This window comes from Dipteris shenzhenensis, chromosome 10 (assembly GCF_047967505.1).
Source record: "Dipteris shenzhenensis isolate YYH24624 ecotype China chromosome 10, Dip_SZ_1.0, whole genome shotgun sequence".
NCBI lineage: Eukaryota > Viridiplantae > Streptophyta > Polypodiopsida > Gleicheniales > Dipteridaceae > Dipteris > Dipteris shenzhenensis.
The window spans coordinates 13,209,749-13,236,604 of NC_141605.1; the positions used below are offsets into that span (position 1 = coordinate 13,209,749).

Sequence of the window (26,856 nt, forward strand, 5' to 3'; positions counted from 1 at the left end):
CTTTTTCCAATGGCTTCCACAAGAAGAGCAGGGTATTCTCAGTATGTAGGGTTCTAAGGCTTTTTGTCACCTACAAATATATCAGGGTTGTCGTTTGTAGTATATATGTAGCTTAAGACCTCGAGTCATATTTCGATGAGAGACATAGGCTTAAGTGTGGTAAGCAAACATAGTGCATGCATGTGTGAAAGGAACGTGCATCATCATGGTTGAGGTAATGAAGGCTTTTGTCTTCATTGGGGGTTGAAGGTTTTAGAAGGAGTTTAAGGGTTAGAGGGAGGTTCATGGTTTAGAAGGAGTTTAAGGGTTAGAGGGAAGTTCAGGGTTTAGAAGGAGGTTCCAAGGTTTAGAGAGAGGTTCTAGAGTTTAAAATGGGTTCTAGTGTTTAGAAGAGGTTCAAGGGTTAGGAGGATCCAAGGTTCAGGGTAGAGTACATGGTGGGAGAACTCCTCTCCCTCGTAGTTCATGGAGGTTAAGAGTTAAGGAACTAAGGGTTTAGGGGGAGCATAGGAGTGGGAGAGGAAGATGATGTAAGAGCATGAGGGGAAAGAAGAGAGATAAGGAGGAGGGAGAAGGAGGAGGATGGAGGAGGAGGAGGAGGAGGAGGAGGAGGAGGAGAAGGAGAGGCAGAGGATGGGTTGCAAGGTTGGAAGATAGAGGAGGAGGAGTTGCAAGGTTAGGACATGCTTTTGGACATGGAGTGCAAGGAAGCATGGACACTTGAGACAATTGCTTGGAATACCAAAGTAGAAAACACAATGCCCTAAAGAGTGTGGGCTTCATTCCATTATGGGGTATTTATACAAGTTGGAGAGCTTCTCTGTCTGCATGTAGGAATTGTAAGGCATTCTCTCTCTACATGTACAGCTTGCATATAGAAGTTGCATGTAGGAGTTGCATGTAGAACTCGCATGTAGAACATGCATGTAGGAATCACATATAGGACTTGCATGTAGGAGTTGCATGTAGAACTCGCATGTACAACTTGCATATAGGAGTTACATGTAGGAGTTGCATGTAGAACTCGCATGTAGGAATCGCAAGTAGAACTTACATGTTGAGAATTCCTAACAGAGATTATTCCTAGCCTTATGCAAGTACAAGCAGAGCTTTGCTACTACTCTACACACATTTAGTACTACCTAAGTCCATGTTGGAACATACTCCCAGATCCATTTTATTACCCGTCCTCGAGTTATGGCTTATTGTGAGGACATAGCTAGGTTGCCATGCGTGTAGTCCAGTGGTTGTGGGACTTGTGTCGTGCCAGTCGATCTTGCTGTAAAGCCTTGGCACCATACAATTTTTGCTCAGTTTATAGGTAGCTTGTATCCACCATTTGTTCGAATAGAGATACGTGGCATGCTTCTAAGAAGATGACTCTTGGATAGAGTCGGCTTGTAATTTGAGCATCAACCCATTCATTGGGATTGAAACTGAGTGGAGGCAAATGGCTATCAAGGTGACATGGGACCTCCAGAATGTATTTCAATGTTTTGTAGAAGATAGCACTTACGCGAAGGAAGTGATCAATGTTGCCGTGCATTATTTTCTCATGCTATTGAAGTTCTCAAATCATTGTGCCTTGGATATTCCATTCTACACTAGAATATGGTTCGATCATTGCCCAATTAATGGTGTGATCTTCCCCCAAAGTGTGTATGTTGGCTTCTCATCTGTGACATCATGGAACTGCATAGAACTTGGGATGGGTTCTGAGACATGGAGGTGCATGTAGGTACTCTTTCAGCAAGATTACATCAAAGAGCTTGGGACAACGCCAATCAAGTTGTGGATCCAACTTGCTTATCCAATCTTCACTAATTTGGCAATGATGAAAGTTGGTAGGGAAGCTGTCCATGGAAGTTTGTGACTATTGGGTTAGTTGAAAGTGGTGAGGGGCATGAGCAAAGAGACGATGAAGGGAATAGATGTTAGGATGGAGCTCGGGGAAGGTTAAGAGGGTGGTAGCAGCAAGGGTAAGTGAGCTTATGAGGTTGGCAAAGAGAGTGGTTAAATATGGGAAGTTGGATGTGAGATATGCCCTGTCTTGCAAATAATAGTGATGTCCTTTGTAGCAATGGCAACAAACCAACAATAACCTTGAGGGGAGGACTACCCATGAGGCATACATATGCAATGAAAGCAACCGCCGTCTTGAGTGCTATAAACTTGGCATGTGTATATAGGCAGAAGATATATTTCTCATCTTTGGACAAGTCTTCACAAATTATCCATAGAGTTTTGGTGGTCCCTATAGAACGTTCCCATTTGATTGTTGGATGAGCAGATATGATCCTGATTTGGAGTTGCTTCCATTGGATAAGTAGTCTACATTGAGGTGATCTTCCGCTTGTAGAGCAGCCACAAGCTCTTAGTACACCACCATTGTGCATTGTAGTGGGGCTTCATTCATGTTGTCTTCCATTGCCTCATTGTTGTGCACTAGTAATTGGAGTTCAGCTTGGAGATAATTATCTTTTGGGATTGCATCTCATCCATTTTTTTTTGTATTTATGGGAGATGGATGTATATGCCTCCTTAAGCTTTCTCATTTGCAACGTGGCCTTCGCCTGTTGAGGAATGTCTTCAGTGGTATTGGACGATTGGCCCAAGACTTGTGCTTGTGAAGTGCTGGCCTCTTTAGCGGTAGCAAGTTGGTCCTTTAAGATTCTGCATTCCCTTGTAAGCTCGTCAATGCTGAAGGCACGTACTGCCAAAGACTGTTTTGTGTCTTCAAGCTTGCCTTTGCAATCTTAGAGCTCTTCTTCTTTGTGAATTAGAGTGAGTCGAAGCTTGTGCGAAAGCCTCTGTCTGCTGAGCATGTGTAGAGGTCAAGGAGTTATAGTAGGTCTATAGGATTGCCGTTGCTTGTATTGCTGCTATCAGCTATGTTTGGCTTTGGTGGAGGTTGGAGGTCACATCCCTCACTACCTTCTCTTGATCTTGGAGAGCTTGGTTCATGCACACTTCTTCTACCTCCTTCTCATATATTTGCATCCGAAGTGCCTTGACTTCTATGGCAATTGCCTAGAATTGGTCTTCGATTTCTATTGTAGTCTGTCTATCCAATTCTCTTGCATATTCTTCCTTGGCCAAGCTAGTGTAGTTCGGACATTTGGATCATTTGGCTAGCTTGATGTTGGAGAATGACACATGGTGATGGGACTGGCGATACTGTTGATATAAGTGGTGCCCATGTAGCCATCTTGCTGATTCTGTAGTACTTGTGGGGGGTTATTCCAGTTGTATTTCCGTCACTTGGGTACAATAGTCATACTATTGATCTGGCACTAGCTCCCGTTGTGGCTCATGGACTGGCATCGATGGGCGATGCTAGTGCTGATGTAGTCTCAGGCTTTGATGCCGATCTTGCCTCAGGCTCTGGTGTTGATCTTGCCTCAGGCTTTGATTGTTGCTATTGTTGGAGATGTATTGGTTGCAATTGTGCACCGAGCTGTAGCATCTCATGGAGCAATTCCTCAATTTCGACCTCTAGAATAGGAATTTCTTATGTTCACCAGATGAACAAATACGCTCCCAATTGCATACTTGGATTCATCAGTATGAACATGAAAATCAATATCCCAATTGGGAGATATAAGGATAGGTGCTATGATTAGGCACCACTTTAAAAGTTCAAAGGCTTGGTTGCACTCTTCTGTCCATAAGAATTCCACTAATAATTTGTAAAGTGGTCTAGCTATCATGGCATACCGCAAGATAAATCTTCTATAACAGCCAGCATGTCCCATAAAGACCTGTACACCTTTGGAATTTCTAAGAGGAGATAATTCCATGATGATTTTGATTTTGACCATGTCAATTGCAATCCCATGTTGAGAACTGGTGTCCCAAAACAACTTCGTGGGTGACCATGAACTGGCATTTTGTTGGATTTAGGGAGATGCCATACTCCCTATATTTGATTAGTACTACTTCAAGACATTGAAAGTGGTTTTTTTGTTTGAGTGGATGCACAAATCATCCAAGAACACTTGTAAAAACTTATTCAAAAAATGACTTGAAAGCTGTGAACATGACTCGTTGGAATGTGGCCAAGTATTACAAAGGCCGAATGGCATGAGTCTATATGCAAAAATACCCCATTCTGTAGCAAATGTTGTTCTTTATTGGTCTTTAGGGGCAATTCACACTTGGTTATAGCCAATGAAGCCATCCAAGAAGCTATATATTTCTGAATCTGCCACATTTTCCAACATTGTTTCTATTAAGGGTAGGGGAGAGTGATCCCTAATTGTGGCGGCATTCACGTTCTTTAAGTTTACGCATATTTTGAGCTTCTTGTTGTGTTTAGGCATGATGACAATGGGTGAGACCCAATCAGTGTGCTCTATCTCATGGATGAATCTGGCATCTAGGAGTTTTTCCAGCTCATCATAAACCATGGTGCCATACTTAGGATTTGTATAATAAGGTCCACATACCTTAGGGTGGGAACCTTCCCTTATAGGTATCATGTGTACTACCACGTCTAGTGAAATTCCTTTCATCTCTTTATATGACCATGCTAGGCAGTCACAGTATTCCATTAGGAATGCTTTGAGTTTGGTTTCATCTTCCTGTTTAAGTTGTTTCCCAATGAAAACCAGTTTTTCTTCCTCCCCTTCAAGGGCGAGGTTTATTGTGCAAGTTTTTGTCGGTCCCTCATAGATTGGAGTTTCTTCAATGCTATCAGTTTCTTGAACTTCATATTCTCTCAATGGTCTTGGCATTGCTATGGGTACACTGCCACTTGTATAATTCTTCAAAGTACTTCGGCACTTCTCGAAGATCGGCCTCTGATGGTGTTGAACTAGCGTGACATGTGTACTTGGTGGCATAGTTTCATTTAGCAATCTGTTAGGCTCTTTTTAACTTTCTTTTTCTGAAGTCTCATGATCGAGCTTCACATCCACACATGTGGCTTATACTTCCGAAATTTCTTATGTTGGGAACTGTGGGGTAACTTTTCCACTGGTAAGGTGTTTCCAAGTAAGGATTCATTCGCTACGCATACTCCTTCCAGTCCCTCAGAGAGGCACTGGTTCTGATTTTGAGAGAGCTGGCTTTGCAAGATATAATTTGACAATCCTTGTTTGGACTTGTTTGAATTCATTAAAGTGTTTGGCCTTGGATTTTTTGCGATTTTGTCTAGCTTTCTTGTGGGATCTTCGGCCATTATTCAACTTTGGAGGTTCAATTTTTGGGAGCTTGACTGCCATTAGGGCATGAAGAATGGCTAGGTCATTGTCAAAGATGTGATCTTCAATTTTTAGCATTCTCAGCCTCAGTTTCAAGGTCCCAAGGAAAATCTAAGTCATCATTGGTATGGGTACCTTCTTCAGGTTCATTATCCCACTCGAGGTCAACCATAAAGAATGGCACCTCTAGATCGATTGGTTCTTCATGTGTGAGTTGAGGATCTACTTAGGGTCTAATGAATGGCAGTTGTCGATGGTTTGCCAATGTTTGTATCTAGTTATTGACGTTGTGTTATGAATTGCCTGCTATGGCATGCTATTGCAAGGGAGCTGATTTGCTTGAGATGGTCATTGAAGATGTGTCATCCAATGCTCTAGGCACAATTGGTTTTATAGCTCCTATCCCCACATTCACCCTGACTGCAATGTCGTGATTTTGGATGGTCGGTCTATCAATTCCCGAATCATGGAGGACTGATGCTTCCCGTAACCAAGGACGTCCTAGTAAGATTTGATAGGATTTTCTGGGGAGATCCAAGATTGTGAATTGAAGGGAAAAGCGGACTCCTGCGACCTTTGTTGACACACCATTCACTATTCCCAAGGGTTTAGCCCGTGAATCATCAGCAAGGCGGATGTTGAAATTAGCCTTTTGCATTGGTGGGAGACCCCATTCATCGTAGAGCTCCTTTGATAGGACATTTACACCTACTCCACCATCCACTATGGCTTGGACTTCATTATATGCCTTGTGGATCAAAGGCACTATGATGGTGCATATATCCTCTCTCACCCATCCGCACATGGATATCTTCGATGTCTTCCATAGGTGGAGGGGGATTTTTCTATTCAATCCAACCTTTGAAACTCTCCCAGAGATTGGGACAATTCCGTAGGAGGATTCCGATGGGAATTGACACATGGCAACGTAGGATGCTAGAGAGTGCAGCTCCTTCAAGTTGACATGGCAGTACATTATGTTATGGAGTCTGTTGTTGGAACAGAGGCTCGAGTACAATATCAATACTTTGTGGGGCCAAGTGATGGATCGGATCTTGAGCTTGTTTCTCAGCCTCAAATTGAGCTTGTTCCTTTTGTACCCATTGTTGAAGTGCCTGAGAATGAGCCTTCTCCACCTCTGCATGTGGGTATGGAGCTTCTTTTATTTGAGGCTCGGGAGTTGATGTGGATGAGCTCGGTTGCTCATTGCTTAGCGGAGGTGGAGGCACTTGTGCTTTCTTTTTAAGAAGTCATCTAGGTTGGATTGGAATGTCAGGGTCCTTGGTGGCCTCTTTCTGCTGGCATGTAATTACATTTATAGGTTGTGATAATATGCTTGCCGGCCCTAGACTTTGATGGTCCACCCCAATAATGCCGATTGGGATGTCAGGCTTAACCTCTGTTTATTGTGAGACCTTATTTTCATGGGACAATCCATACAGGCATGTCCTATGTCACAATCTCTGCAGAGTGGTTGGAAAGTAGCAGGGCTACCACGATGAGAACACTCTGCGATCCGATGATTTTCTCCACAACCGTAGCACTTTATTGGTGCTTGATATGTTTTAGGTCGAACTTGATTTGCGTATACTGGTATTAGACCCTCTCCACCTTCTACATAGTACATTCAGTACCCTGCTTCATACTCGAATGGCAAGTCTACTTCAGCTTGCAGTTGTATTGGAACTACCTGAGGAGCTGGATTTGGTGCTGGTAGATATGGTTGTGGATTTGAATTCTTGAGTAATTGTGGGACTTGTGTCTGAATAGGAATAGGATTTAGCCCCAGAGCTAGGGGCGCTTGTGCAAGTGCCAGTTGCCTGCACACTAGCATGGGTGCCAGTTGGTATTCTTGAGGTCGAGGTGGGTTGTTGCTCATGTTGAAAATGCAACTATTTTCATCATGGCCACCGACAACGCAGATATTGCACCACAATCTTGGCAGTGGATTTGCTTGTGTAATGATCCTAGCTCTTAGGACCGGATACTCATTTGCTATATGATTGGCCATGCAGTGTGGGCACCAGACATTTTCTCGCCGTGGATAAGTCTGAGGTGGTGGTTGAGACAAGTGAAGCTTTTGTTCCATGGCCTTCATCATGTCTTCTTTCAGCTTGTCATGGCCTCTAGGCGATCTTTATTTGACGTTTCGGAAATGGACTTGGATTTGCCCTTTTTAGAGTGCTTATCTTGTGCACTGGATCTTCCATCATCACTACTGGTGTCAAAGTCGGTCATGCCAATGGATTTTCTTCCTTAGGCCTAAAATGAACCCGGCCGTGAGGTACTTTGCATCGGGGCATGGGTCACATTTGACAATTAATCTTTTCATCTTGCCCAGATATGTGCGTACATCTTCTCGACGGCCTTATTCGATCTTGCTGAGTTGGAGAGCGGGATCATCTTGTAGTCGCTCCGTTTGAAAGTGGCTCTTGAATTCTATTTGAAGCAGGTTCCATGTGGCTCTCTCTTCCACGAGGAGGTCTAGGTACCATTCTGACACTTCATCAGTTAAGGCCATGGGAAACCAGGCCACCCTTGTTTCATTGGATTGATCTCCACCTGCTCGACATGCGGCATCAAAATGTTGGAGGAATCGGGCTGGATCTCCCCTGCCATTATATTTGGGAAGTTCTAGTTTTCCCAGGGGGCACCTGCCTTGATTTTTATTATTTCTACAATTAAAGAAATTATTACCCTCCGCATCAAGGTCAATATCCCCATCATCATCGACGGCATCCAGACATGTTGTGGCATGGAGTCAAAGGGATTTCTTGAGCTTCATGGGGGGAATCGGGGTAGAGGATTGTTGGAGGCAGTGGTTACAGTAGAGTTGTATGCAAATTTGGCGAGCATTGGAGTCGAAAGCATTGGTCAGAGTGTAGCTATATGCAGATTGGGCGAGAGTCGCAAAGGGTGTGTCTGTCGCAAGTGCGGGTGTTGATGTAATTGTGTTAGGAGGGTTAGCGATGTGTTAGTGTTGTAGGGACTGTCGTGTTAATAATGTGCCTAGGATTGTCCCACATGTGTAGGGAAATGTGCTGATGCAGATAGATCATCAATGGGAATTAGTGTGAAACGATGCCCACACGGGGGCACGAATGAGCGAGTGCTAGGGATGCCAAAATCATGTGCAATGGGCTGGAAAAATGCCCTATAGAGTGGTGTTTTTTTCTGTGAAATCTTGGTTCAAACCGTGTCCAGTTTGGGTCCCAAACGGGCAAGATATGAAGGGTTGAAGTAGGGGTAAAATTGGCCTTTTTTTGGGGGGGGGAGGGCCTTGGTCTTAAGGTTTAATGTGAATGGGTTTTAAGTCTAACTGAGGGGTACTATAACTAACCCAACTCAATTGACCTAACTGACCCAGTTAGTCTAACTACCCTAACTATCTAGTTACTTTAGCTAACCTAACTAGGTCCATTTAGTTAAACTAACTAGAGCTAACTGTAAGTCTAACTAATTGAAGTTAGCTAAACTAACTCTAGGGTGGGTTAATGCTGACTAAACCTAGGTCAATAACCTAACCTAATCTATCAGACTAACCTAGCCTAAGTTACTAACTAACCTAACCCAAGTTAAAACTAACCTAGGTTAACACTAACTTAACTAAAGTTAGTTAGATGGTTAAGTTAGGTTAGGGGTTTTTTTTTATTTTAAAAAAATATTTAAAAAATTTTGGGGGAGGGGGGCATCGCGCACTGGCCGCCGGGAGGGGGGTGGTGGCTGGGAGGGGATGGGAAGGGGACAGGACTGTGAGGGGGTGAAAAGATGGAGGAGATGAAGGAGATGGAGTGTGTGGTGCGGGAGAGAGGAGGGAGTCGCAGAAGGGAGAGGAGGAGATGGAGGTGTGGTCATGGTGCAGAAGTGGCATGGAGGCTGGTGTGAGGTGCTGAAGGAGGCAGGGTTGTGAGGGAGGTGGGGGGGCGCCGCTACGGGTGCCTTAGCGTTCAAAGCAGCAAGGGCTTATAAGCCCTTGCTAATAGGTAAGGGTTAAAGCCCTTTAGAGAGATGTAGGGAGAGGAGCGAACGGTGAGGGGGGGTAGAGAGAGAGGGGGGAAAGAGAGAGAAAGAGAGAGAGAGAGAGAGAGAGAGAGAGAGAGAGAGAGAGAGAGAAGAGGGAGGGGGTGGAGAGAGAGAGAGAGAGAGAGAGAGAGAGAGAGAGAGAGAGAGAGGGAGAAGAGAAGAGAGAGAGCGGGTAGAGAGACAGAGAAAGAGAGAGAGAGAGAGAAGAGGGAGGGGGGGAGGAAAGAGGGGGTGTTGGAATGGAGGGCGGTGGTGGATGGAGGAAGGGGGGGGGATGGAGTGGGGAGGTGTCACAAGGGCAAAGTTCTCTAAATTTTCACTTTTTCCTTTGCTCCCCGGGTTTATCCCCTACCGAGATCCCAAAGCACCGCTTGACTATGGTTTTGGTTGCCACCTTGCTGAGTGGAATTCCACCTGACTAAATGCCCTTCACCTTCACAAAGGTTCTTCGACCTTCAGATGCCCAGAGGAACGTCCACCGAGACACCTTCCTTGGACTGCTTGCCAAGAAGAAGCCTTTCTTCTCGTAAAGCTTGTCGGAGCGCTTTGCACCAAAAAGAAATGCCTTCCTGCCTTATCAGGAGCCTCAAAACATGAGGGGGAACACACCCGTGAAATCAGATTCCAAAACCCCCAAATCTGGCTAGTTGGGACTAATTTGGCTGGTGCCAAAAATAAGGTAGCCTACCTCCAAAAATAGCGGCCTGTGTAACTACCCCCAAAAGGGAAAGGATTTTGTTTTCTTGCAGGGGCGGGAGACTCGAGAACTGAGGTCGCGAGGCATGCGCATGGGCGCTCTATATCGAGCTACCTCACCACTAGGGTCAAGGCCATCACTCTGGACCTTAGTGTGGAGCCATAACCACTTAAGGCATCCTCCTCGAATGCGGGCTTCTTTAAAAAGAACTATGCACAACCGCGCCAAGGATCAAACTCGGGACTTCCAGGTTTGTACGCGCAGAGTTAACCACCGGGTTAGCCACGAGCTCTAGTCTTGGTTAATGTAACCAAGACAAGCTAGTAGCCCATATACCTTACTTGGTTTGGAGAAGCAAAAGTGGGTCGTTCCCATCGTTGTCTCGCACGCTGGGTCTTGAACGGCCGACCTCTCTGCTGTGACCTAGAGTACCTCATGGCCCGGCTAACCACCAGGGCCGTGGCCTTGCTTGAGATCCATTCATACCCATAAGCTTATATGCTAACCGGAGAGCTTCAATGGCTTCCCCTCCACCATGCACACATCGAACGGTTTCTCTAGCATGTCGCAAACCTTCTACAGGTCGAAGGGAGCTCAAAGAAACACGGGTGTAAACAATGGATTGCTCAATTGATTAAACAAAGCAATGGGAGCTCCACTACGGATTTCCGTCCAGTTCTGTCTGGAGGCAAGGATAGCTTAATCAAGAAATTGAAACAAGACCTATCTACTGAGTTCAACATGAAAGATCTTAGACTTATGCATTATTGTCTTGATATTGAGTTCTGGAGAGATTTAGACAGTACCTTCATGAGTCAACTAAAGTATGTTGACAGTCTCTTGAAGAAGTTTCATATGGCAGATTGCAAGATTGCAGTCACTCCCATGGAACAGAGTTTGAAACTTACAAAAGATTCAAAAAAGCCTACAGTCAATGACAGGGACTACAAGCAACTCATTGGATCTTTTATATATCTGACTATCACACGGCCAGATATCTGTTATGCGGTAAGCTCACTAGCACAATTTATGACAAATCCAAAGCAGTCTCACTAGAATGCAGCCAAAAGAGTCTTGAGATATATCAGAGGTACAAGACAACTTGGGATAGAATACAGAAGAACTAATCCAAGGTTGCACGGATATTGTGACAGTGACTATGCTGGAGATCATGAGACCAAGAGACCGATACAGGGATATGCATTTTTTCTTAGTCAAGGTGCTATATCATGGTTGTTAAACAAACAACCAACTGTTTCTTTATCTGCAACTGAAGCAGAATATAGAGCACTCACAACAGGTGCATGTAAGGCTCTATAGCTCAGAAGACTATTGTCAGAAACAAATTACTTTGATGAATCAAAGCCAACAACAATATATTGTGATAATCAATCGGCTTAAGCATTGGCCAAGAATCCAATATATCACTCCAGGACCAAGCACATTTATGTCAGAAAGCACTTCATCAGAGAAAGAGTGTTACTTGCCTGACATCACACTGCAACATTGTGATAGCAAAGAGAATGTTATAGACATCTTTACCAAACTACTCGGTAAAGAGCTTTTCGAGAAACACCGACAATGTAATGCTCAATCCTTCGATTCCTCAGAGTCATCATCTTGAGGAAAGGCCTACTTCATGATGTTGATCTTAAGGGAAGGTATTGAGAGATCAACTCAACATCATGTGATTACATGTACATAGCACTAACACATAGAGTGCTATAAAGGAAAGGGTTAGATGCCGTAACCCTAACCCTTAATGAGTTTGTATATATTCTACATTTTCAATTAAATATAATGTACAATTAGTCATTTATGGTGTGCTCTGTAGCTGTGCCCTCTCTCCTCATCTCCACTCTTCTCCTCTCCCTGAGAAAAGGTGTTGAGAGATCAGCTCAACATCATGTGATTACATGTGCATAGCATTAACACATATAGAGTGCTATAAAGGAAAGAGTTAGATGCCGTAACGCTAACCCTTAATGAGTTTGTATATATTCTACATTTTCAATTAAATCTAGTGTACATTTAGTCATTTGTGGTGTGCTCTCTAGCTGTGCTCTCTCTCCTCATCTCCACTCTTCTCCTCTCCCCTCTTCATATTTTGTCACATGATATTCAGTTACAAACTGTGCATGTATCATGTGACGCCAAAAAAAGGTTTTTTGAAAAAGGAGGCTTTTTCAATGGGACTACGATGCACCTGTCAAGGATTGAGGGAATTTCGAAGAGTCACCCATGCAAAATGTCAGTTTTTTCAAGAGATACTGTATCCACATAATGTTGCACAAATGTATTGGTCGAAACCCCATTTGAAAATTTAAGCCAATTGAGGTGATGGAAGAGTATTTCAAGCTTTTAGCTAGTACAAAATTACCTCTCAAGAAAAGAAACCAAGTAAAGAATTTAGGCTCCTAACCCTTTAGTTTATTTTTTGAAGCTAGTCCTCCATCCATCACTTTCAGCAAGTTTTCCTAGGCAAGGTAATGATACTGTGTACTCATTTATAAGACATCTGATCTGATGGTGTCATACAATGTGCTGCACCACTATGATTAAGATAAAATTAAGAATTTATCTTCATGTGGACAACACTGAAAGCAGCCTTTACATTTTCAAGGGGGGCGCTTAGAGGAAAGCGTTTGTGTTCTATATGAAGTGCCATTATTTCATATCTATAGATGTATAAGACGAAGTCGGCAGGTCAGGGGCACAAATTCTTAGCTCTGATGCCGTATGCCTACAGCTCACATCACACGGTACAAAAAGATGGAATAGATGAAGTGTTGGATGATAGTTGGAGGCAATATGCCAATAGAGACGTGAACAGAACTTTTGTATACATTTTATCTCTTACAACCTTGAGAAGGCTTTCAAAAAAAAGGAGGCCCAAACAAGTTTTACTGTTGCTGCTCATAAATCTTGCTGGCTATGAAGTACATACATATTGGAGCTTGCCTTTTTGCTAAGGCTAGGATAGCTGAGAACAATGTCCAAACTCCATCCCCACACATTAAGCCAGAGGCCACTGCTGGACTATACAAGTCTGCCTTCTTTCGATTCACTTTTTGCCAGATGTATACTGCTATACTCCCAACGCACATATCTATTGCAAAGTAGGGCCCTATATAAAAGGGCAGAGCCATTGCCATTGGGATGGGAATATATTGTGAAATGTTTGTAGGCACGCAATCTCTTATGAGATTAAGACCAATTGAAAATGCAAAAAATGAGAAAGAAAGCTGAAGACAGTGCCTAGGTAAGACGGAAAAACCTTGCACTCCAAGTAAAGCCATTTCCCTGAAAATCACAGCATAAGGAGCTGGGTATTGCCCATTGTTTTGTCCAACTGGAAAGGCACTCCAGAACATCCAAAATGTTAACGGTGCAATTATGCAACCAATAGTAGTGCCCATAACCTGGCTGATCAACATGGATCTAGGTGAAGACAAAGTCATATAGCCCGTTTTAAAATCTTGCATCAGTTCAGCAGCAGAAGACACAATAACCATCATAACTCCGCATGACACAAGGCCAACTGTCACTCCACCATTGCTTCCTGCCCAGGATGAGAATATAAAGAGGCAGACCTTTCCATAACTTGATATGAGGCTGCAATCAGTCATACCACAACCATAGGCATTGCAGAAGCCAAGGATGGGGGCTACACAACAGCTCAGGAGAACATAGTACCACCTCATCTGAGAAAATAATTTGGGAATCACTCCAACAGAAAGCGCAGTCAGGCCCAGATAGCACAAACCAACCACCTTGAGAGATAGCGTATCTTTTAAGAAAATATCGTTCCTCCTTTGGTTGTCCAGAGATAACCTTTCCTCTCCTACGCAGTAGAGGAAGACAGTCAGACGATTTCAGGATGTTGAAAGCATTAAGGCATAGCAGATCCATTACAGCCAACACTACTGCAAAATTGATTGTACTGAATCTGATTAGGTATCTGTGATCAACCTCCAGGAGCTGGCTGTATCTGATTAGTATACACTTACTCTTCTCATTAATATTGGTAGCTTTTGTCTGTAGAAAGTAAAATGACACAATTGTAAAGCAAGTAATCTTCAAAAAGTTGTAGAGACCATCTCCTAGGATAAGAGCAATGGCAATAAAGACCTGCTTCAATCCAGACAGACAAGTGTTACCTAAATTAATCAAATGCATATAGACCAGTTAAACGACCAGAGTAGGTAATATTATGAGAGCACCCCATTTTGAGAGGGGTATTACACCAACAGGAATGAAATTCAATCAGAAGATTGTGGAAAGACGACCCTCTACCTCACCACCATTATTATTACGAGGTAATATTATGAAAGCACCCCATTTTGAGAGGTAATATTATGCGAGTACCACGTTTTGACAGGGCTATTACACCAGAAGGAAGGAAATTCATCAGCAGATTTGTGCAAAGATGACACACTACCTTACAACCATGGAGATCCTGAATCATCTAACAGAAATGAAATTCAATCAGTATATTTGGCAAGCAAAGATTACACTACCTTATAGCCATAGAGACCCTGTAGGCTTGACCCTGTTGCACTGATTGGAAACCAATCACCTGCACGACGGTTGATAAGTGGCCATATTAATGCCCAAGACACAACCCCACCTAGTAGCAAAGAGAAGTTAACAAGGTGAGGGCAAATCATTCCGGCTCCCACATATGTCATGTTGAAGTCAAAATAGAACCTGTCATGAAGCAGAACTGTCAAAGTTAAAAGTAAAACAAGAAACATTGACGGGGATAAATTAGCCTCAAAGGAAGCCCTATAATTTTTAGTACTATGCTCCATCTTTACTCTCATAAATTCTTAAGGAATACCTCAGAAAAGGGTATTCCAAGGTGATTTGAGAGAAACTTATGTAACGGAGGAAAAATGACTTGTAGCTGTTTTCTAAAACTGTGTATGGCACATCTACTGAGAACAACTGGGGAATCAAATTGATGAGAAACACGTCGTTTACTTGTTGTCATATGCTTTAAATCCCAGAGTTGGAAAATGATCGAATCCACATACACCTTCAGGTCCACTAAAGTGCCACTTGAAAACACTGAACAGAAAGCTGAAAGAGAAATATCTCCCAAGGCATATTATCTGTTTCCTGTATCCAGAATATCAAGTCGATTGGTAAATAATCTAAACAAAGATTTAACACTCCCAGTTTACAGCTGTTCTTGATGAAAAACAGGAAAGTACCAAGGTAAAAACTCAGCTTCCTGTTAGTTACATCTGATTCGTGCAGAAGGATAGTAGAAGTTTGAAATCCTTTAGTCACTGTGTACATGAGCATATGCATACATGTGTATGCACACGCATGTGTGTGTGTGTGTGTGTGTGAGAGAGAGAGAGAGAGAGAGAGAGAGTTTATTAAAGTCTTCGAAAGACTGAATGGTCTATGAGACTTTAAAATACAATGAGCTGAATGGATGGAGCCAAGTGGGCACTTGCACCCAAGACAAATACAAATATGAATGCTAAATATTTGAACCCATGGGGAGAAAGATAGATCTGCAATGTGGTGTCACTCGGATGGGTCCTTTGTATGCTTCTCCCATTGATGCCCTTTACTCCTTTCTATAGGACATACTTGTGTGTATTCATGGGTGACATGAGGCGGCCTGATGTTGGATGTTGCAATGATGGATCTCGGATGTGCTTGCTGGGCCTGTCTTGCTGACCTGGTATGAAGTCTGGGCTCTAGTTCCGATATTGCCCTTCCACATATTCTCTTGTGAAAGAGAAATATGTGATGTCTTACTATCTGGGGCTGTGTCCCAGGTCTTACGAGTCTAGATCTAGATTGGTTGACCTCATGTATGAAGACTGTGACACATCCTCGGTCTAGATAATCAATGACTCTACCCAAACCTGCATATCCATGGGTAAAAAGGCAGTGATATCTCCCTTGGATCACATAATATGTGGGCCATCTTGCCCACGATGATCCGTACAACGCCCTGTAAGTATCCTGGTACCTAATGCAAATCTAAAGATATCGAGGTATGATTGAGAGGAGTTTATCAAGCACTACGCAAATCGTTTCACACGAGTTAGGGGATGACTCAAGAAAGCAAGTCGGCAAGTTTCTCTGCAGTCTCAAATCTGATATTTAAAGGTATGAAGCTTCAAGCCCAAGGGCTACAACACGAGCTCTCTTAGAATTTTGAGGACATGAGCTAGGGTCAAGGACCAAAGCTCCACTCGGTAAGGAGTACCACGACTCCACAAGCCAAAGGGTACAAGTCCATGTTAGAAAAACTTAGAGATTTAATTCACACTTTGATAATTTCACTGATGTAGAAGTACTTGCAGAAAGATTCATCGACACCAAGACTCCAAAAACTTTTTACCAAAATTTTTGCCCATTACAATAGATCTAGGAACCTACCAACCAGCAGGCATGACTAAACACTAGAAGACAGACATAGCCAGCCAAAGAAGCCTGGTGATGCTGAAGACTGTGTAGACCACCGACATGCCCTTGCTACAACTTTCATTAGAGTTTGGACAAAGAGAAAGAACAACATGTAGATATAGGCTCGTCCAACCACCTTTACTTGATCCCCGAAACCGCTTGTGATTGATTGCATGTAGATCGACTGCCACGCTATTGCATGGGTGTTCACATACATCAGATGTGCAGCCCTTCCATGACCTTACCATGAAGATTTTGCAAACTGTCCAGCAGCACTTTAGAAAGCAAAGTGGTAGTGGATGGGAAGTATGGCAGTCTCTATAATATGGAGAAAAGGCATAGGCATGAGAAGGAGCATATCTGTCATGAACACGGCCATACAGCCTTGCTAGCAGTAGGATCTTCTTCAGTTGATTATGGCAGCAAAAACTTAGCAGAAGGGAGGGCAATCGGGCATCCAATTCATTTTAGCATTATTTCCATGATGGCACCATGTTGCACACAATGAGCCCCTTCATGTGACCCCCACTAAGAGTGTTTTTCGTGTTATGCCCAAACAGGAGGGGCAAGGTTACGGTTCTCAAAGGATTTAAATGATGATCATCTTGCAGCCAAGGCTAATCTATGACCAAGAGGACCGAAATAGTACTCAAGCTGCATGATGCATTTGCCATGCCTAGCAACCAATTAGCACCAATGTAGTGTCCCTAGATGTTGAGCTCCACCTTAGTAAATGGCCAAGAAGAAGACCTTTATTGTTACCAGCTGAGGACTGCCCTCCTAGGCTCACCATTGTTCACAGGTCATAGGGCAATAGTGAATTGAAAGGATCAAACCATCATAGTTAGTGACTTCGAAAGAATCGTGTTCTCAAGCTCACTCATACCCCAGCTTTGGCAATCGTGGATTGCTTGAAGGTATACAATCACCACTATTATGCTAGGATCGCCCTTGTTCACATATCACAGTGCAATAGTGATCCTGTGTACCACACCTCCTAGGCTAACCATTGTTGGCAATGGATAGGAAACAAATTAAAGATCTAGAGATAAAAGAAAAATATCTGCCATCACTTAATTTGAGATTTTTCTTGTCTAATGGATAGTTAAGTTGAAGCTCTTAGCTACACAAACTCAGTTTCAGTATGACTAAGTTGTGGTATACCCCATTGAGCCAATTTTAATGGAGAGTGGTGGATTTAGGCTACAAGACCAGTGGAAATGTTGGGCAAGGGTTTCCCCTCATAGTTCTAAGCAAGTTTGTCCAATGACCCTCGGGTGCAATGTAGGGGAAGGGAGGCATGGCGAAAAAGGAATAGAGATGGTAAAGAGAGAGAGAGAGAACAAACGTTGGAGGAGGAAGGGGAGTAGGAGAAGAAGATAAGATGTCACATCAAAAGTGCTTAACAAAAGTAGTGGACTCATGTAGTCCCCTCAGCAATCCCTTGTACTACAAGATAGTCACTTTCCCCCCTTCCATTATACAAGAGAGGGTGTAGTTATAGACAGAGAAGCATGGATGAAAGAGGTAAACTAGCTCAGCTGGCTCTGTAGGCTACTATGGGATTCGGCGTGGAGGATGGAAAGAGAATTGAGTGTGCATGCAGAAAAGAAGCTGCTCTATTGAGAGATCAAGGACCATTTATGTCATGGATGAAAGAGGAAAGGCGAGTAAACTAGCTGGCTCTGTAGGCTACTATGGGGATCGGCTCAATTTTGTAAAACTTCAAATTCCGAGGCTTAATGTCACAGGTGAATGGCAAATTTGGAAATTAACCCTCAATTCTGTAAAACTTGAAATTTCAAGGCATTTTAATCACCTGGAAATTTTCAATAAAAATCATTAGAATTTTCAACTTCAATAAAATATCCTTAAAATTTCAGCTTTTGTATCTAGATGTTAAAAAGAATGTTTCCTCTGAATACTGGTAAAGACACTGGCGATTTTAAGAAATGGAAGATAAACTACACTCATCATGTAAAAAAGTATTCGTACTTGGCTTGTTTGAAGCCAGAAGGCGTATGAAAGCTGTTAATAAGAACTGCAGTCGCCGTACCACTGGGGTAAGTGAGCTTGTAATCAACGATCATAATCTGTCCAAAAATAATCCCAGAAGCCAAAAAATTCTAACCGGGAAACACGACTACAACTCGTGGGACTAGAGAGATTGCCAGAATAAAAGTATGATCGTATACCTTACGAAGCGGAATCACCGCTACGAGACCAAGAAAACCGACTGCAAATACATAGCCAATTATCCAACCCAAAGCTGGGTTTTTCACGTCGGCGGAGCTGTCTGCCTGACCTTTGCCACTCGTATTAACAATATTATACGTTCTCTGGTCCATCGCAATGAGGTAGGTGCTGAATCCACCTGAAAATGAGGGGAACGTTGGATTAGGAAAGGATCGACAGCGACGATTTTTTTTGCCAAAACTTCACGAACGGGAATGCATGTAGTAATCATACCACTGTAAGCGACGCCGTAGCAGGCGACGATGCAAGTCTGGATGACCGTGTTTTCTTGTCTTGTAAACGGCCTATGTACGATTCCGAGCTTGTTGAGCAAGCTCATCCAAGATTTGATGCAAAAGAAACTTAGCAGACCTGCAGATACATTCAAGGATGGGACAATGCCTGTGGTCAAGCTGAGCTTGTGAGTGACGATGCAGAGCAGGGCGCCAAGGATTGCACTGACGACGATCCCACGGAACGTAATTTGAGACCACCAAGCAGGGATTTCAGTGGAAGCAAAGATGTGCTCCACGGAAAGCGCCTCCGTCGCATGCACAGCTTCCCCACAATGGTCCTGAGTAATTCCAGCTTCTTGGGAGTGAAAGGTCGGAAGAGCTTCAGCATCCGCTATTGTGGGTTGGTGATCGCATCGACACTGGAACGATGCTTGGCGTTGGCTACGGGTTTCCATTTTGAGTGATCAGTTGCTTGTTTGCTTGCTTTCGCTCTGGCTCCTCCTCTGGTTCTCTCCCTCTCTCCCTCGTTCTCTCTTCCTCTGGCTCTCTCCCTCGTTAATCTCTCTCGCCCTCTGCTCCCACTCTAAATGATCTCTCGCTCTCGCTCGCTCGCTCGCTTTAATCTAGCTTATGATCAATGAAAATGAGTATATCATCAAAGAACAAAGCTTGATGAAGCGTCTCTCTCTTTCCCTCTCTCTCTCTCTCTCTTTAAACTAGTGTATCATCAGCTGATGAAGTCAGTCTCTCTCTCTCTCTCGCTCTCGCTCTCTCGCTGGCTTCAGAGTGTGAAGTGAGTATCATCAAGCAGAGAGAACCAAAATAGAGCCCAGTAGAGAAGAAGCTTGAGGAAGGCAAGCAAGCACGCATGCAAGGGAAGCTAAGCCAGCTTCGTATCTTATAAAGGCAACAGAAAAAAGCTTGCTTGCTTGCATGTGCCATGCAAATCAAACAGTATTAGCAATCGATGCAAACTTGCAAAAGTTGTAGTCACTTCACTTGTTGTTGCTCCCATTACCCATAACCATTCAGATACTATTGCTTTCAAAGTAGTTGGATTCTCTACGTATGTTATAATTTTAGGCCTCAACACCTCCATCATGGCTTCCTTGTGAATTGTGCCCTTGGAATGGTTGCCATCATTACCTTTTACAACACCCCAGCTTTGCCAAAAGCACCCACCATCCGCGCCCCCATACGACGTGACCAAGATAGAATCTTCAGCTTCCCTTTACTCTTACTCGTCGGTAAACAAGTGTTTGTCCTTGAAAGTCGGGCGTCAGAAAAGCAAAGGCTTGTGTTGCAACAACACAAGCAACCCATAAAAAGTAACTAGATGAGAAGTCCTTAAGGATGTACGTTAATTGAAACTCAAAACATTTCCATTACCACTCTTATATGGTTAGCACTACCCTTTTTCCTTTCGATTGTTGATGAAATACTAAAGGCAGGAAGACTCGAAGGTGGAGAAAAAGGCGACACTGAAAAATTAAACACAAAGTGTGCAGATGAAAGCGAAGCCGAGCATTGCAACACAAAAAACAAGCAACCAAAATAAACAATGTGGCATTAACAAAAAAATGACTATCAATCCTTAATTATGAGTTTGCAAAACCAAAACATTTGCATTACCATTGCCTTAGGGGTAGTGCCAACAATATACATAAAAGTCTTCCTTAGTAGGTTCTTTTAATAAATTACTATGTATGCAAGCTCACCCAAAGTGCAAAATCCATTAATGTAAGGAGAAGGTGTGAAGAGGGGCACTCGATGACCACTCCATTACCAACTGAAGTTGGAGGGGCTTAGGTACGATGGGGACATTAAAAAACATTAATGAGGGGGAGCATGTGGCGCTTCTTCGTAAACATCTTAGCACCATTGGAGGGGGTTGCTCCCCTCCTCCTCTCCTTCAGGATATGCTTGGTCTTCCTTCCACTCCCTCCTCCCTTCAACTTCCAAAATCGCCAAAGGTCAACACCCACCCACACCCCCCCCCCACACCCCAAATCCCCCTTACCCCTTCCCCCAACACACATACACATTTTCAAGTTAGCAAGTTTGGATGCCATAGTGCACCTTGTACATGATGTACAAAAATCAAGCTTTCCTTGTAAAAATGGATGTCTTCTCGTAGACAAACTCGAGCTTGTACCTCTAAGTAAAAATCAATGCCATGATATATCTAATAGGTCTTCGTAATTGAAAGAATGGCTTACCCATAATATCTCCTCCTATGTTATGTGTCTATATTTACTTATATAAATTATATTTATGTATATATTTGTACAATTACTTATATTTATATTTACATATTTACTTATATATATATTTATGTAGTTATATCCTCCCAAATAGAGGCTTTCTCCATGGAATTGAAGGCTTGATATCAATTTATATTTATATATTTATTTCATTTACATTTGCTTATATTTATATATTTACTTATATTTATATTTATAAAGTTATATCCTCCCAAATAGAGGTGTGCTACATGGCATCAAAGGCTTGATGTCAACTGTTTCTTGATTGGTGTCACTTATTCAATACAAAAGCACTTGCAATTGATCAAAAAAGTGGCTTTGCAGATATAGTTTGTCAAAGACCATACGCAAAAAGGTACTAGGTGGGATGAGGATCACTTGTGGACTACTTTGTGACTCTAGTACCAATATGTCAAAATGTCATGGATTGCATATCCGCGTACTGCCCTTTAGATTTTATGAAGTAGGCTCCAACGTTGATTATGCACCTTTCTCTTCTCATCATTGTAGTATTCATAACAAGACAAAGCACCATAGACGCGCGCACAGACGTGTTTCATAAACTAAATAAAAAACTTACGGGCGCGTCTATTTGCGCGTCTATTTGCACGTCTGGAGACCCGCGTCTAATTGCGCGTCTATATAATAGACTTACGCGCGTATAGACGCACACAAAGACGCATAAATAGACGCGCTTATAAACGCTTTTATAGACGCACGTATAGACGCAAGTCGAATAGACAGACGCGAATATAAACGCGTTTTTAAACGCACTGATAGACGCGCTTTTTTTTTTTTTTTAATTTTACAGAATACTGTGTATGTTGTGTATGCTATATAGTTACAAGAATCCCATATCCACATTCTGTAATTCAATTCTTACAGCCAACCGCATTTTAATTACAATTCCAAATAAAATATAACAACTCCAAAACGCAATAAAATTGAAAGCTCAAAAAATGCTTGTATATACATATAGCACGAAGCTAAGCCACGTCATGTGGCTTCAAGTACAAAAAATAAGGAAGCTAAGCCATGTCATGTGGCTTCAAGTACAAAAAATAAGAGGAGTCTATATACAAGAGGCACGAAGCCAAGCCAGTGGCTTTAAGTACAAAAAAGAATAGTAGCACTACTTCTACGACTAATCCTCGCTGCCTTCCACACTCCCTTCTGCGCTCCCTTCTGCGCCTCCTTCCTCGTCTTCCTCGTCGTCTTGTGCATGGGCCTGTAAACAAGGGACAACATATATCAATGTATGAAAAATCAAATCTTTACTTATAATTTTGGCATTATTTAATTACTTTCAAATACCTGGGGGGCCTGTCCAGTAGCTCGGGTATACTGCTCCTCAGTAATCAACCCGTCATCATAGAAGTGCCTCCATGTATCTCCTCTGCGATGGTGGCGGTGGTACGCTGTCTCCACTGGAGTAGGGTATCTGCCCACGATCTCAAGCTGCATGACCGCGATACACTTTGTGGAGGGATTAGTACAAAGAAACAACCAACCTCCTAATAAACTACATAAGCAATATAATTTGAGATCGATACTTACAAATTGGGCCTCCCATGATTCAACACCCCCTGCTCCAAAATGCGCGCTTCCATATTCCTCCATCTGGATCCTCCGTGCCTCCACGTGCTGTAGACTGGGCTCCTCCCTCGCTGACTTCATTGCCTTCTTCCACTCACGCTTGTTAGCGGTGTGGGGCGGGCCCCTTGGAGGTTGACCTGCCTCAAGCCTGGCAAGCTCCGCTAGTGCCTGCCTCTTAAGCGAAGATCTTTTATTGCTAAGTATCGTAACAATCTTTGACTTCCCCCATTTATCTGTGAACTGGCGATTGGGGGGGTTAGGATACCTAGAGCGAACAGTAGAGAGGGTCTCATCAGCCAACCTCTTTGGGTGGTCTTTATAGTGGATAAAGCAATCTCTGTAATTGTTAGCAATTACAGAGCGCATGAAGGCCATGATGTCCTTCCCCCGCGCATCCATCAAGATGCCTCCTGTCTGAGTGATGTCATAATAAATCGTACCATCACCCAGAGGCACGTCTAAATCATCTGAATCATCCTCCTCCTCACCGCCACATGGCTCAAAGCACTGTGCCATGCATTCGCCACCGCTCTCCCTGCTACTACACCTGCTACCCTGTCGTGTCGAGCTCGTACGCTGGCCACTCGTAGCTGGGGACTGCACGGGACTACGCTGACCACTCGTAGCTGGAGAATCGAGTCTCGACGGCTGGGGAGTACGTCGACGGCTCGCCGAGACAGAAGGACCTCCTGACGGCATGGGGGAAGGGGCATAAGACGGGATGGCAGAAGGGACATAAGACGGCATGGGGGAAGGGGCATAAGACAGTACGGGGGAAGGGGCATAAGAAGGGGCATAAGACGGCTGTGCTGACTCCGCTGGGGTGATCTCAGGCGGTGTGGGGTGGCTCGGAGTCTGTAGTGCCGACTCCTGGGAAGTGTTAAGGGTACCCGTCATATACCCGTATAACTCTACAGGACTAGGAGGGTGCCCTAAAAGATTATATAAGTCCTTCCAAATCGATTCCCGCGGATCAGGTGAGCTAGAAGCACTTCCTGGCCACATGTTGAACTGGCAAAAAGGAAACAAATCTATTACTTTGGGAGCTGAGAAGAAAGGGGAAGAAAAAAGAGGCTCTGTCAGAGCGCGTCTATAGACCCGTCTGATTTGCGCGTCTATAGACGCGTCTAATAGAGCGTTTAACAGTGCGTTTAACAGTGCGTCTAACAGTGCGTTTAACAGTGCGTCTAACAGTGCGTTTAACAGTGCGTCTAACAGTGCGTTTAAAAGCACGTCTAACAGTGCGTTTAAAAGTGCGTTTAACAGGGCGTCTATGTGAGCGTCTACAGATGCGTCTGTGTGTGTCTGCAATAAGCTAGACGCGCTGATAGACGCGCTTGTAGACGCGCTTTTAGACGCGCCCTGAGACGCGCCTATAGACGCGCTCCGACAGGCGAGAATACTAAAAAGTCGAAAAGGACGTTGCGCCCGACAAAAGAACGTGACGCTCATACCTAGATCCTGCGTTTCCTGGATGCGAGAAAGTACAAAACTGGAAAGAGCAACCAAGAACAACTTCAAAAGGACTTACTTGGATAAAGGTATGGAAGGTTCTTTCTTTTCCAAACTTGTTTCTTCTCCTTGTTCGTACTCCTCCTCTCCTTTAGGCTTGGAAGTAAGTGTAGGTACGGTCCCTTTCTCTTGAGTGAAAGCTTGGAACTGTGTATGGGAGGGTCTCTCTTAAGCTTCGAATCTATGGAACTGCTAATAAAGAAGGAAGGAAGCCGCTCGCGAAGTTTAAGTAATGAAAAGAAAAGCAAAGCGAGCGGCGCGCCGAAAAGCAGGTTTAAAAGCCGCGTCTATAGTCGCGTCTATTAGCGCGTCTATAGGCGCGTCTAAATACACAGAGTAGACGCGGGTTTAGACGCGCTATTAGACGCAATGTTAGACGCGACTATAGACACGGCGATAGACGCAACACAGAGTTTAAATTAAGCATTTGAAGAAGAGCAAATTTGGTGGGTTGTTTGTTTGTAGGATGTCTCCATCTTCAACAAGTAGCTCCAGTGAGGATGAATCCCTCCTTATCCACCATCGCGAAATGTGGTTGGAGCAAAAAATCAAATGTCTGTGTGATCGATGTCGAGGAAACATGTATCGTGCACGCAGGATTACGCTCAATCATATCTCAAAGTATGGAGAATGGGATGTGACCGTAAACAGGATAAGGGTTTGTAAGTTAAGGTTGATTGAGATACCTATGGGTATTCATATGTTTGAGTTATGATCCCGTTTTAATTTGATACAGGATGCAGTGCCACACCCGCACATGTTACCCTATGCCCGTCGTGAGGAGGCGAAGCGTCGGCGATATGAGGTGGGATCTTCAGGAGGGACCGTTACGGATGCATGGAGTGATGGTGATAGTAGCCCTCCGCCATTACCTCATGAAGCCGTGGAGGAGGAGGTGTTTGATGATATGGTGCGGGATTTATATGTCCATCAAGGGAGGGATAATAGCATGGAGCAGGATGATCTTTTTATCGCAGCATCGACTCCACTGTTTGAGGGGTGCACATTCTCTGTTCTACGTGCCTCCCTTGAGTTACTAAACTTGCAAACCATCTATGGATGGAGCAATGCAAGTTTGAATGCATTACTCAAGTAAGCTTTAAAGTCGATTTTGCAAACATGGTGAATTATGCTAGTGGGTCAATTAATCGAATGCTTTTCCTCATTTATGGTCTTCACGTGCAGGCTATTGTGTAAAATGCTTCCAAGGGAGAATAAATTACCGACCTCAAGAGATATGGCAAGGCAACATGTGATCTCTCTTGGAGGATTAGATTACAAGCGCATCCATGCATGTGTCAACGATTGCGTTTTGTTTCGTGGACTACATAAGGATGCAAGAGAGTGTCCTACTTGTGGAGAGGCAAGATATAGAGCAGATCTCAAAACCTTGGACGTGCCTCGTAAGGTATTGCAACATTTTTCCATAAACCCTCGCATCCAACATATGTTTAAGTGCAAATCCATTGCAGATGCTGATTTCGATGAGCACATGAGTGGCACAAGTAGTAGTGGGTTGAATGTATTTGTAGATCTAAACACTTGTTTGGATTTTGAAGTAGATAGTTTGGCAAGGGTTGATCTCATTGAGGATGAGATTGAACCGTAGCCCCACAATTGATATTGGCAAAACTATTTTACATATTGTCTCATTCTCCTCATTTCACTTAATTCTTGAATATGTGGGCTTGCAAAAAATTGTGTGCTTTGGTAATCATGGGCAATGTTTGGAAAGCAATGATGTACACCAAAATCTCACTTTCTGTATTCTCTGGAGCGCGTCTATTTACGCGTCTAAATGCGCGTCTGAGTCTCAGTGTAAACGCGCAAATACATGCGCTAATAAACGGGATGTTAGACGGGCTCGTATTTTCTCAGGTCAAACGTGCAAATAGACGCGGTGATTTACGCACAAATAGACGAGCGTTTAGCCGCGCATTTAGACACGCTCGTAATTTCTCTTCTAAAGCAACGCCTATAGATGCGCCCGCTATTTGGCGCGTCTACCAAGCGCGTCTATAGTTGCTTTGTGTTGTTGTGATTGGTAGAACCATGAGATCTAAAAAAGTAGTATCTTTTAGATTTTATGAAGTAGGCTACAAATACTCGGATGAAGAAAGAATGATGTGCAAAGTCATGAATAATAGCTATAAGTTACATTGTCAGATAACAACACCTACAATTACGTTAGGGGTGACATTGCATGTCAGATGATGGAAAGATGGCTACCTTGGAGGAACTAGGAGGATGTGTGATAAGTAGCTCAAGTTCAACATGTACAAGGGAAACTTTGTTGGATGCAAAAACTTTTATGACCCAACCCCGCCTTCTCTCTCTCTCTCTCTCTCTCTCTCTCTCTCACACACACACACACACACACACACACACACATGCATGTGTATTCATGCCTACACACACACACACACGCATGCATGCGTAGAGAGAGAAGAAAGGGGGGGGGGCTCCTTGTTAACCCTAGGAGATAGAGCGAAGAAAAGGCTAGGATGAGAATGGAATTCTGACTTGGAGCATGGCCAAGTGCTAATTGTAACATGAGAAGTAGGGAGGGTGGTGAGAAGGAGTAGGGTTGGCCTTTCTTTCAAAAGTGTTATGTATAAAACCTAGAAAGTTTGACTTTTGGTCTTCTGTTG

At 43.5% G+C, this 26,856-nt stretch overlaps 1 protein-coding gene across 2 annotated transcripts; it reads right to left on the bottom strand.

Annotated features, from left to right (window-relative positions):
* Positions 1-12,821: 12,821 nt before the first annotated feature.
* LOC147897422 (putative metal-nicotianamine transporter YSL6) lies at positions 12,822-19,625 on the bottom strand. Of its 2 annotated transcripts, XM_087380491.1 has the most exons (8): positions 18,832-19,625; positions 18,558-18,736; positions 18,358-18,455; positions 14,911-15,048; positions 14,445-14,634; positions 13,935-14,055; positions 13,698-13,768; positions 13,273-13,539 (listed from the first exon to the last, which is right to left on the bottom strand). In XM_087380491.1, exons 1-8 carry the CDS (start codon positions 19,286-19,288, stop codon positions 13,414-13,416), a joined length of 1,380 nt encoding a protein of 459 aa, XP_087236617.1. In that variant the 5' UTR covers positions 19,289-19,625; the 3' UTR covers positions 13,273-13,413. The 2 variants fall into 2 exon arrangements, with proteins under 2 accessions (XP_087236616.1, XP_087236617.1); XM_087380490.1 differs by having other exon boundaries at positions 12,822-13,768.
* Positions 19,626-26,856: the final 7,231 nt, after the last annotated feature.

What these genes read in the sequence shown, in the direction of transcription:
- LOC147897422 (XM_087380490.1), bottom strand. Translation starts at nt 19,288, where the DNA reads ATGGAAACCCGTAGCCAACGCCAAGCATCGTTCCAGTGTCGATGCGAT. An exon ending in CGGTGATTCCGCTTCGTAAG is followed by an intron (nt 18,456 to 18,557) that starts GTATACGATCAT and finishes ATTTTTGGACAG; the next exon opens with ATTATGATCGTTGATTACAA. An exon ending in TTTAAAGCATATGACAACAA is followed by an intron (nt 14,635 to 14,910) that starts GTAAACGACGTG and finishes GCTTCATGACAG; the next exon opens with GTTCTATTTTGACTTCAACA.